Genomic DNA, 12,100 nt, shown 5'->3' on the forward strand with positions numbered 1-12,100 from the left:
ATTTTTTCATTAGTTTTTATATTTTTTTCTGTTTTACCGACAAGTCTTTGTTTACATTGTTTCATTTACTAATGGTAAAAGGGTTAATGTATATTTCAGCTCCACATTAGGCTGAGTGTTTTGCAAGAGTTAACTGGTAAATTCTTTCGTCCAACACCTGTGATTTACCAGTCTTTGTATTATTTGTAGTCAGTATTGGTCTAGTGTGAACCATGAGTAAGACCTTCTAGGTCGAAACGCGTTGGTTGGAGACCACCAGAGACCCCATCTGCCTGTATGTCCTTATTCATACTTTTTTCTGTCCGATTTTAAGAATTTCCAATAAATGATGAATTTTTAACTGAAGTCCAGCGCTGGAGATTCTATCCTAAACTATTGAAACTCCCCACAAGTGACCCCATTTTGGACACTAGACCCCCCACGGAACTTATCTAGATGTGTGGTGAGCACTTTGAACCCCCAAGTGCTTCACAGAAGTTTATAACGCTCGGACGTGAAAATAAAAAAATCATTTTTTTCCACAAAAATGATATTTTTGCCCCCAATTTTTTATTTTCCTAAGGGTAACAGGAGAAATTGGACCCCAAAAATTGTTTTGCAATTTGTCCTGAGTAGGCTGATACCCTACATGTGGGGGTAAAACACTGTTTGGGCGCATAGCAGAGCTTGGAAGGGAAGGAGCACCATATGACTTTTTCAACTCAGAATTGGCTGGAATTGAGATCAGACGCAATGTTGCATTTGGAGAGCACCTGATGTGCCCAAACAGTGGAAACCCCCAATTCTAACTCCAACCCGAACCCCAACACACCCCTAACCCTAATCTCAGCCCTAACCCTAGCCCTAACCCTAGCCCTAACCCTAGCCCTAACCCTAATGGAAAAATGGAAATAAATACATTTTTTAAATTTTATTATTCTTCCCTAACTAGGGTGATAACGGGGGGTTTGATTTACTATTTATGGCGGTTTTTATTTTTGGCAGCTGTCGCACGCTAAAAGACGCTTTTTATTGTAAAAATAGTTTTTGCATCACCACATATTGAGAGCTATAATTTTTCCATATTTTGACCCACCGAGTCATGTGAGGTCTTATTTTTTGCGGGACGAGTTGACGTTTTTATTGGTACCATTTTCGGGCACGTGACATTTTTTGATCGCTTTTTATTCCGATTTTTGGGACGCAGAATGAACAAAAACCAGCGTTTCATGAATTTCTTTTGGGGGAGTGTGTTTACACCGTTCCGCGTGCGGTAAAATTGATAAAGCGGTTTTATTCTTCGGGTCAGTACGGTTACAGAGATACCTCATTTAGGTCGTTTTTTTATGTTTTGTCGGTTTTTTGCAATGAAAACTATTTTATATAAAAAATAATTATTTTTGTATCGCTTTATTCTGCGAGCTATAACTTTTTTATTTTTTCGCTGATGATGCTCTGTGGCGGCTCGTTTTTTGCGGGACAAGATGACGTTTTCAGCGGTACCATTTTTATCGCGTGTTATTACACTTTTTGTTTGGCGGTATGATAATAAATCATTATTTTTTGCTTCGTTTTGTATTTTTATTTTTTAAGGGGTTCGCTAAAGGGGTTAACTAATGGGACGGTTTTATAGGGCGGGTCGTTACGGACGCGGCGATACCTAATATGTGTACTTTTATTGTTTTGGGTTTTTTTTATTTTCAAAAAATGAATTTATTGGGGAATATTTTTTTTTTTTTTTACTAATTTATTTGGCGATTTTTTTAAAATTATTTTTACACTTTTTTTTTTATTTTTTTTTTACTTTATTACATAGTCCCAGGTGGGACATCACTGTCCTGTGACAGATCGCTGATCTGTCACATCACAGATCACTGTGACAGATCAGCAATCTGTCACAGGCATTGAAAAAGACTTCCTCTTGTCTGCGCTTTGCAGGCACTGAGGAAGCCAGCTTCCTCCAGGCCCCCGAAGGCCCCCGTCGCCATCTTGGATTCGGGGGCCTGGAGGAAAGGAGCCCCCCGCAGCAGCGCTGCACATTGCGCTGCCGTGGGGGGCTCAGGGAAGCACGGAGGGAGCCCCCTCCCTGCCGATGCTTCCCTTTAACTCCCGGTACACCGCGATCATGTTTGATCGCGGTGTGCAAGGGGTTAACGTGTCGGGGGCGGTCCGTGACCGCCCCTGACACATTGTGCCGGGTGTCAGCTGTGATAATCAGCTGACACACGGCCGCGATCAGCGGCGCTCACCACGTGGGCGCCGCTGATCGCGGTAGACGTACTATCCCGTCCATGGGCATAGGGGCCCGGGTCCCATGGACGGGATAGTACGTCGGATGTCAGGAAGGGGTTAATGTATGGCGGAGATGGGATAGAAAAATTGTCTTAAGGTCATCAATGTTTTACTCCCTGGAAAAAATCCGTAAGGATGTCATTTTGGCAAAAGTCCTAATCAAACCATTATCCTTACCTGGCTATTAATGTTATTATTCTCTCCGAAGACTAGCCACCCGCCTACACAAGCTGCCAGGAAGGAGTGAAATTGCCATTTGCTGCCATGTATTTTCTCTTGAGCGGCCAGGAGACTCTTATATGTGAAGACGAAATAAGCCAGATTCCTAGAATGTGTGAACGTTGCTTGGAAGATCGCTTTCAACTTCTCTTTTAGACTGAAGACACAAGAAGAAAATAATCAATCAGTCTTGATACAAACATTTTCAAATGACTGTGGACTCAATTTACCCCCGGTAACAGCACAGCAGTGATGATGGTAATCAGAGGGTGAAATAGCTCAATACCATGACCATCTTCATAAAATGGTGACAGATTCCTTACAGTAACATCTATCACCTATCCACAGGCAAGGTGACAAACATTTAATCTCTAGGACCTCTCGTATGATCATGATATAGTGTATGGTGGAAGCTTGCCCTCTGGGACCCGCACAATCCTCACCATGAAAGTACCAATCTGCTTTTTAATTGATCATTTGCTCCCCAACTTAAGCAAGTTTCCAAGAAGTCTTCACTAGTGTCTAAGTCTTTTAGCCAATTACTTTGTAAAATGGTAACAAACCTGTCAGACCACCAGCTCATGGTTCTGATGGCTCCCTGCTCTTCTTCTCCCTCCTCTCAGTGTAAGGCCGCAGTCAGCAGTACAAACAGGAGCGAGATCGGAACACAGTGCACAGACTGAGCGATAGCTCTCCGTATCTAAGCGTGACAGCTTTATGTATTTCTAAGCCGCTCTCGTGCTCAGGTTGGGAGAGCCACTGGCTAGGTTGTGCACTGCGTTCCGAACTCGCTATGATTTATACGGCCGTCTGACTGCGTCCTTAAAGTTAGTGTCAGTGAGGGGGTTGTACATAGACTTTATTTCCCAGCATGTATACGGGAGAAAGTATTTCAATGCTGGCAGGCAAACAGGATACAGAAAAGGAGGAAAGCGTCTTCATGTGTAATAAGTGCAGGATAGAAGCTGTGCTAATACAGTGGGGGAAATAAGTATGATTTAGAGATAAGTGGACCAAAATTCCTCCTGACGTGCGCAAACCTCGTCAAACTACAAAAAAAACATCTGACTGCTGTGCTTGCCAACAAGGGTTTTGCCACCAAGTATTAAGTCTTGTTTGCCAGAGGGATCAAATACTTATTTCTCACTGCAAAATGCAAATACATTTAAATAATTTATACAATGTAATTTTCTGGATTTTATTTTTAATATTCTCTCTCTCAATGGTAAAATTAACCTACCCTTAAAATTATAGACTGTTCATGTATTTGTCAGTTGACAAAGTGCCGAACGTCTGTGGAGAAAATCCAATCTACACGAAGATTTCATCCATTATAAGTTTATGCTTACAACATACAACACTGCCCTTCACCTCTCAAAACAAACCTATTTCAACACCCTCATCACCTGACTGTCCAATAACCCTAAGGCTGTGTTCACACACACAGCGGTTTTTTAGCGGTTTTCACCGCGGTTTTCGCTATAAAACCGCTAAAAATAAGCTTCCCAGTCATTTCTATGCATTTTGCACTTTTTGTGCACATTGATGCGTTTTTTACCGCGAAAAAACAGCATCGCGGTAAAAACCGCAGCATGCTAATTAATTTTGCGGATTTTTCCGTGGTTTTGGCTTCTTCCATGCGGTTTGAAACCGCTGCGGAAAAAAAAAAGCATCAAAAAACGCGCAAAAAACTACCGCGGAAAAATAGGTGCGGTTTCTGGGAAGGCATTCAGGTTTTTGAGCAGAAATTTCCTGCAACGTGTGCACTTAGCCTTAATGTCTCTGACACTTTTCATTCCCTGCTCAACCCAAGTGTGCAGGCCCCAACCACGAAGCTTCTAGCTGACGATTTGGCCAATTACTTCAAAGAAAAAATTGACCATATCCGACAGGAAATTATTTCCCAATCACCTCATACCATGCACTGTCCTCCCTCCCTCAATGCATCTAGCTCACTCTCTGATTTTAAACCAGTCAAGAAGAAGAAGTAAGCAGGCTCCTTGCATCTTCTCGCCCAACCACTTACCAGTGACCCATTTCCGTCACATCTCCTCCAGTCCCTTTCCCCTGCTGTCGCCACTCACCTTACTAAAATATTTTAACCTCTCTCTCTCTTCTGGTATCTTTCCCACCTCATTTAAGCATGCCATCATACATCCACTACTTAAAAAACCATCCCTTGACCAAAACTGTGCCGCTAACTATAGACCTGCTTCTAATCTTCACTTCATCTCTAAACTCCTGGAATGCCTGGTCCACTCCCGTCTGATCCACTATCTCTCAGAAAACTCTCTTCTCGACCCTCTACAATCCGGTTTCCGCTCTTTACACTCTACTGAAACTGCCCTCACTAAAGTCTCTAATGATCTACTAGCAGTTAAATCTAATGGTCACTATTCCATGCTAATTCTCTTGGATCTCTCTGCAGCATTCAACACTGTGGATCATCAGCTCCTCCTCACTATGCTCCGTTCCATTGGCCTCAAGGACACCGTTCTCTCCTGGTTCTCCTCCTATCTCTCTGACCGCTCCTTTACTGTATCTTTTGCTGGCTCCTCCTCCCCATATCTTCCCCTTACTGTTGGGGTTTCTCAAGGATCGGTTCTAGGTCCCCTCCTTTTCTCTTTGTACACTGCCCCTATTGGTCAAACAATCAGTAGATTTGGTTTTCAGTACCATCTCTATGCTGATGAACCCAATTATACGCTTCTTCTCCTGACATCACGCCTGCCTTTTTAGAAAACACCAGCGATTGTCTAAGTGCTGTGTCTAACATCATGTCCTCACTATATCTGAAACTGAACCTGTCAAAGACTGAATTCCTTGTGTTTCCTCCCTCTACTAATGTACCTATACCCGACACTGCCATTTCTGTGTGTGGTTCCACTATTACTCCCCAGCAACATGCCCGCTGTCTTGGGGTCATACTTGACTCCAAGCTTTCCTTTGCCCCCCACATTCGATCACTGGCTCGCTCTTGTGATCTGCATCTCAAAAGCATTTCTAGAATTCGACCTTTTCTTACCTTTGACACCACAAAAACTCTTACTGTTTCTCTTATTCATTCTCGTCTGGACTATTGTAACTCTCTTCTAATCGGTCTCCCTCTTACTAAACTTTCCCCCCTTCAATCTGTCTTGAATGGTGCATCCAAGATCATATTCCTCGCCAATCGTTACACCGATGCCTCTACCTTGTGCCAGTCATCGGTGTAACGGCTGCCCATCCACTCCAGAATCCAGTACAAACTTATCACCCTCACCCACAAAGCTCTCCATGGCTCAGCACCGCCTTACATCTCCTCCCTCGTTTCAGTCTACCACCCTACCCGCGCCCTCCGTTCTGCTGATGACCTGAGGTTAGCATCCTCAATAATCAGAACCTCCCACTCCCGTCTCCAAGACTATACACGTGCTGCGCCAATTCTTTGGAATGCACTTCTCAGGTCAATTAGTCCCCGATCCCCACAATTTTAAGAGTGCCCTGAAAACGCATTTATTCAGACTGGCCTACTGCCTCAACACATTAACTTAATTATCCCTATGTGGCATAGTCAAAAGTTTTACCATAACCAGGTTCCTCGCACCATGTTCCCACATGCTTTATGCATCTATTAGCCCTCTGTGTCTGTACTGTTACACACTTAACATTATAGCTGGTCCATACAATCATCAATTGTTACCACCCACCTTTCGTGTCTACCTTTTTCCTCATAGATTGTAAGCTTGCGAGCAGGGCCCTCATTCCTCTTGGTATCTATTATGATCTATGTGTTTATTGTTATCAGGGGCGGACCTACTGCCCGTGCATCCGGTTCATTGAACGGGGCCCCAGGGGAGAGGGGGCCCCTCCAGCCTCCTGCACCCAAATGGCTAATTATTCAATTCAAATTAGCCATGTGGAGCGCTACAAGGAGGAGAGGAGAGCAGCGCTTCAGGAGGCGGCAGAGTGAGGGCTGAGGTCAGTAGCGTAGCTAAGGGGGGTGGGGGCAGAGGGGGTAGCTACGGGACCCTGAGAAGGCGGTGGGGGGCCCCGGTGCCAGCAGTGGGCCCCCCACCTCACAGCCAGCAATGTCGTCCTGGGCTATTCTGTGCGCCAGGACCTGTGATGAGGTCACAGGAGGGGCGTAGTCAGGGGTCACATGATCAGGGGCATCAGTGGCTGTAGGGCTCTGCTGTGCTGGTTGTCATGGTGCACTGCTGGATGAGGTAAAGTTTATGTGTGGGGTCAGGAGGGGTTTACAGGGTGGATGTAGCAGAGCCGTGTGTGTATGAGGTGTACAGAGCGGAGCCGTGTGTATAGAAGGTGTACGAAGCAGAGATATGCATGTATGAGGTGTACGGAGGAGCGGAGCTGCGTGTGTATGTTGTGAGCGGAACCGTGTGTGTGTACAAGGTGTACGGAGCGGAGCCGTGTGTGTACGGGCTGTACGGAGTAGAGCCGTGTGTGTGTGTGTGTACGGGGTGTACGGAGCAGAGCCGTGTGTGCAAGGTGTACGGAGCGGAGCCATATGTGTATGAGATGTATGGAGCGGAGCTGCGTGTGTACGGAGTGTGCGGAGCTGCATGTGTACAGAGCAGAGCCAGGTGTGTACAAGGTGTACGGAGCAGAGCCAGGTGTGTACAAGGTGTACGGAGCGGAGCCAGTTGTGTACAAGGTGTACGGAGCGGAGCCAGGTGTGTACAAGGTGTACGGAGCGGAGCCAGGTGTGTACAAGGTGTACGGAGCGGAGCCGCGTGTGTACAGCATGTACGAAGCTGAGTGCATGTGTACAAGGCGCACGGAGCAGAGCGCATGTGTACAAGGTGCACGGAGCACAGCCTCGTGTGTACAAGGTGCACGGAGCAGAGCTGCATGTGTACAAGGCGCGCGGAGCACAGCTGTGTGTGTACAAGGTGCACGGAGTGGAGCCGTGTGTGTACAGGGGGTGTGGAGCCGAGCCGTGTGTGTATAGTCGGGTATCAGGTGCAGTAATAGGGACACATATGGCAGCAGCCGCTCAGCATTGGGGTATCAGGTGCAGTAATAGGGACACATACGGCAGCAGCGGCTCAGCATTGGGGTATCAGGTTCAGTAATAGGAGCACATACGGCAGCAGTGGCTCAGTATTGGGGTATCAAGTGCAGTAATAGGGACACATACGGCAGCAGCGGCTCAGCATTGGGGTATCAAGTGCAGTAATAGGGACACATACGGCAGCAGCGGCTCAGCATTGGGGTATCAGGTGTAGTAATAGGGACACATACGGCAGCAGCGGCTCACTATTGTGGTATCAGCAAGATGAGGGGTTTGTGCAGGTTGGGGATAGATGGTGATGGGGCTGGAATATGAGAAGTGAAAGGTGTCGTTGTTGCATTCTCTGTAGCAGAGTGGTGGCTGGAGAAGTTGTCATGTCGGTCTGGGCCAGATGGAAAAGACGTGAAAAGTGAACAATTCCATCACAAAGATCGTCAGCGGTAAGACACCAACTAAAACTGTGCAGTAATCACATATGTTTTGTAGGACTGGTATTTACCACTGACCATGTGGTGGTAATATCAATATTGGCCTTTATATAGGGATTATTTTCAGTACAGTGCATTCATCTCCTACATCCACTATTAGGGGGCGTCACCGAGTTGTAATCAAAGTAACCTAGATAGGGGCCCACTCAGAAGTTTCGCCCCCCCTGAACCAAAACCCTAGCTACGCCTTTTGCTGAGGTGATATCAGATCAGCGGCCAGCGTCAGTGCTGCGCTGCCGCTGTGGGGGAGGAGAGGAGGAGACAGACACAGACTGACTGTCACTCACCGTGCCTGTGGTGCCGGCCGGCCGGTGGCTGCAGTGCAGCCGCAGGTGAGTGTGTGATGTGTCTGTCTGTGTCTGAGTCACTCACTTGTGCCGTGCCCCTGCCCGTATGCTGCAGCAGCTCGGGAATGTGCGGAGTGCGGACACTGGACAGTGTGGAATGGATGGTAAGAGTACTAACAGAGCTGAGCAGGACTGAGGGACTGGGACCGAGGCGCAGGCATGATTTTGGGGGTCTCCTGGGGTGGGGGAGAAGTTGAACTGAACATGGCAGGCATGATTTTCGGGGGCTCCGTCCTGGGGGAGAACTGAAGCATGATGGCTCCTGGCTGCGCATGAATGGGGGTGCCCCTGGCCTGGGGAGAAGGGAAGTATGGCCTTGGCTGCTCATGAATGGGGGGGCCCCTGGGGAGAAGCATGGCTGCTCATGAACAGGGGGGGGGCCCTGGCCTGGGGAGAAGCATGGCCTGGCTGCTCATGAATGGGGGAGCCCCTGGCCTGGGGAGAAGCATGGCCTGGCTGCTCATGAATGGGGGGGCCCCTGGCCTGGGGAGAAGCATGGCCTTGGCTGCTCATGAAAGGGGGGGGGGCCCTAGCCTGGGGAGAAGCATGGCCTTGGCTGCTCATGAATGGGGGGGCCCTGGGGGAGATGCTTGGCTGCTCATGAATGGGGCGGGGAGAAGAAACATGAATTGGGTGGCCCACAAAGGGGGAGAAGCATAAACTGGGGGGCCACATGGGGAGAAGCAGCATAAACATAAGGAGAGAAGCACTATGCCAAAAGTAGACCGCATATGGGGGAGAGCATTATGAAATAAAGGGAAATGGGGGTGCCTATATATATTACCTGGAGGCTGTCGGGCTATATATGTTATTTAGAGGCTATGCTGGGCTGTATATATTACCTGGAGGCTGTTTTGGGCTGTATATATTACTTGAAGGCTAGCTGGACTGTATCTATTACCTTAAAGCTATGCTGGACTGCATATATTACCTGGAGTGGAGGCTATGCTGGACTGTATATATCACCTGGAGGCTGTGGTGGGCTATATATTACCTGGAGTCTGTGCTGGGCTGTATATATTACCTGGAGGCTGTGCTGGGCTGTATATATTACCTGAAGGCTGTGCTGGGCTGTATATATTACCTGAAGGCTGTGCTGGGCTGTATATATTACCTGAAGGCTGTGCTGGGCTCTATATATTACCTGAAGGCTGTGCTGGGCTCTATATATTACCTGAAGGCTGTTGCTGGACTCTATATATTACCTGAAGGCTGTTGCTGGACTGTATATATTAACTGGAGGCTGTGCTGGGTTGTATATATTACCTGAAGGCTGTGCTGGGCTGTATATATTAACTGGAGGCTGTGCTGGGCTGTATATATTAACTGGAGGCTGTGCTAGGCTGTATATATTAACTGGAGGCTGTGCTGGGCTGTATATATTACCTGGAGGCTGTGCTGGGCTCTATATATTACCTGGAGGCTGTGCTGGGCTCTATATATTACCTGGAGGCTGTGCTAGGTGCTGTATATATTACCTGAAGGCTGCTGCTGGACTGTATATATTAACTGGAGGCTGTGCTGGGCTGTATATATTAACTGGAGGCTGTGCTGGGCTGTATATATTAACTGGAGGCTGTGCTGGGCTGTATATATTAACTGGAGGCTGTGCTGGGCTGTATATGTTATTTGGATGCTGTTCTGGGCTGTATATATTAACTGAAGGCTATGCTGGGCTGTATACCATACTTTATTTGGAGGCTGTGCTGGGTGGTATATATTAACAACTAGAGGCAATGCTGGGCTAGTGGGCTATATATGTTATTTGGAGGCTGTGCTGGCCTGTATATATAATTTGGAGGCTGCAACTGGCAAATAAAAAAAATACAGCCCAGCAGCACCCTACAGATATTATATCCAGCCCTGCATAGCCTCAATATTAGATATACAGTACATTTATGGTTGGGAAAATCCGCAGCAAAAATTGACATTGTGTATATTTTCCCGCTCTAAAAAACGCTGCATATCCGCTGTATATTTTAGTGGCACCATGTAACGCGGATCTAGCACAACTGCATTTCCGTAGCCGGCCGCAAGCCCAGTAGAGAATGAATGGGGCGTGCCGGGTCGGTGCCACAGGTCGCCCGTTAGGAGGCAGAGATGCGGAAGTCTGCCGGATCTGCTGCTTGTAGGGGGGGGGGGGGCGAAAAACTTCTTGCACAGGGGCCCACTACAGTCTGTGTCCGCCCCTGATTGTTATGCTGTAATGTCTATCGTCTGTACAATGTCCCCTCTGAAATGTAAGGTGCTGCAGAATATGTCGGTGCTATAGAAATAAAATTTATTATTATTAAATACCCTCCGAGGTATTTTGTATTTCAGGTCTTTAGCGCTGAAGACACTTTATCATCATTTATAATCTCATCAGTTACTGATAAATATTTTGCGTTCCTTGCAATCTCACTATAGCCTTATAAAAAAAAAAGTGATCTAATGGAGTTTTTCATGTACAATCACTGCAAATTATAAAGTGTATATTATTTCGTCTTTTTATCTAATTCTTTTAGTTTTAATTTTAATATCACCATTTATAAGTACTTTTTTATATCTAGATATACACATAGTTCTGCAAGGAGTTTGTATGTTCTCCCCGTGTTTGCGTGGGTTTCCTCCGGGTTCTCCGGTTTCCTCCCACATTCCAAAGACATACTGATAGGGCAACTAGATTGTGAGCCCCAATGGGGGCAGTGATAATGTGTGCAAACTGTAAAGCGCTGTGGAATATGTTAGCGCTATATAAAAATAAAAATTATTTTTATTATAGTTCTGTCAGTTATAACACATCATTACTAAAACTTTAATCTCCGGCTGAAAATACAGATATTCTGTACAGCATCTTTTTATAATATAGCATCACTGTCACCTTATTAATTTTTTAGCACCCAACTTTTTTCACCTTAGAATTTATATATTTATTGCTTCCATAATGAATCAAATTTCTTACAGTACTTCACTCTAGTTGTCCTTATCATTTTTTAACTTCCATTTATGTCCACACTTAGGTCACTTGAGGTTTCCAGTAGATTTAAGCCCGGTGTTTCCACTGCTCCGATACCTAGTCCAGAGTGCATGCACAGCTGGCATCTCATCGGTGTTCGGGCGAACGGCCAATGGGAGCGCTTACGCACGCGTTGTGTCTATGACAGCGTTCTGTGCTTGCGTTCCACAGGGCGCAAACTGGAACACTGTTATAGATGGGAGGGACCAACAACGTATGTGCCACATGAAGGGCATGTCTTCCCCAAGGTATACAGCTTTCCCTCATTAGTAGCGTGCACATGAGGTTTACACTGACTGACAGGCTGATGCTCCTTATATACTGTAATATGATCATTCCTACCCCAACATCCGCCTCCTGAAGTTGTTACGAAACGTGCGTTGGGGAGGCAGGAATCAACTACTGATTTACCAGTAAGTTTATCTTCTTACTTAACTTTTCTTTAAGTGCCTGTACTGACATATCTTTTGAGTAGCTTATTCAGCACCCTGTTATTGTTAAATGGCTGCACTTGTTCATAGAGAAATTGAGTACTATGTGTAGTATTACTTTGTTTTGATCCAGGCACCATTGCCAGACAGCCACTCTGTTGTAAGTAGTAAAATAGAAGTAAATTGGTGTGCACTCAGTCTAAAAAGAGGGAGGTGCCGATGTAGTGGACTATAAAAGTCCCTAGTAACACAATGTAAGATTACACCGCACACTTGCATGTACGCTCTAGAGTGTGCGGTGTAATCTTACATTGTGTTGTAAGTAGTGA

The 12,100-nt window shown here is 46.2% G+C and overlaps 1 protein-coding gene across 1 annotated transcript in view; it reads right to left on the reverse strand.

Annotated features, from left to right (window-relative positions):
• Nucleotides 1-12,100, reverse strand: part of PXMP4 (peroxisomal membrane protein 4) — a 30,541-nt gene that overhangs the window by 11,407 nt on the left and 7,034 nt on the right. The window contains exon 3 of the mRNA XM_073555400.1: nucleotides 2,449-2,647. Within this exon, the coding sequence (XP_073411501.1) occupies nucleotides 2,449-2,647 (199 nt within the window). The remainder of the gene's footprint in view (nucleotides 1-2,448; nucleotides 2,648-12,100) is intronic.

Source organism: Dendrobates tinctorius, unplaced genomic scaffold (genome assembly GCF_039654945.1).
Source record: "Dendrobates tinctorius isolate UK_male_01 unplaced genomic scaffold, ASM3965494v1 ptg000223l, whole genome shotgun sequence".
Lineage (NCBI taxonomy): Eukaryota > Metazoa > Chordata > Amphibia > Anura > Dendrobatidae > Dendrobates > Dendrobates tinctorius.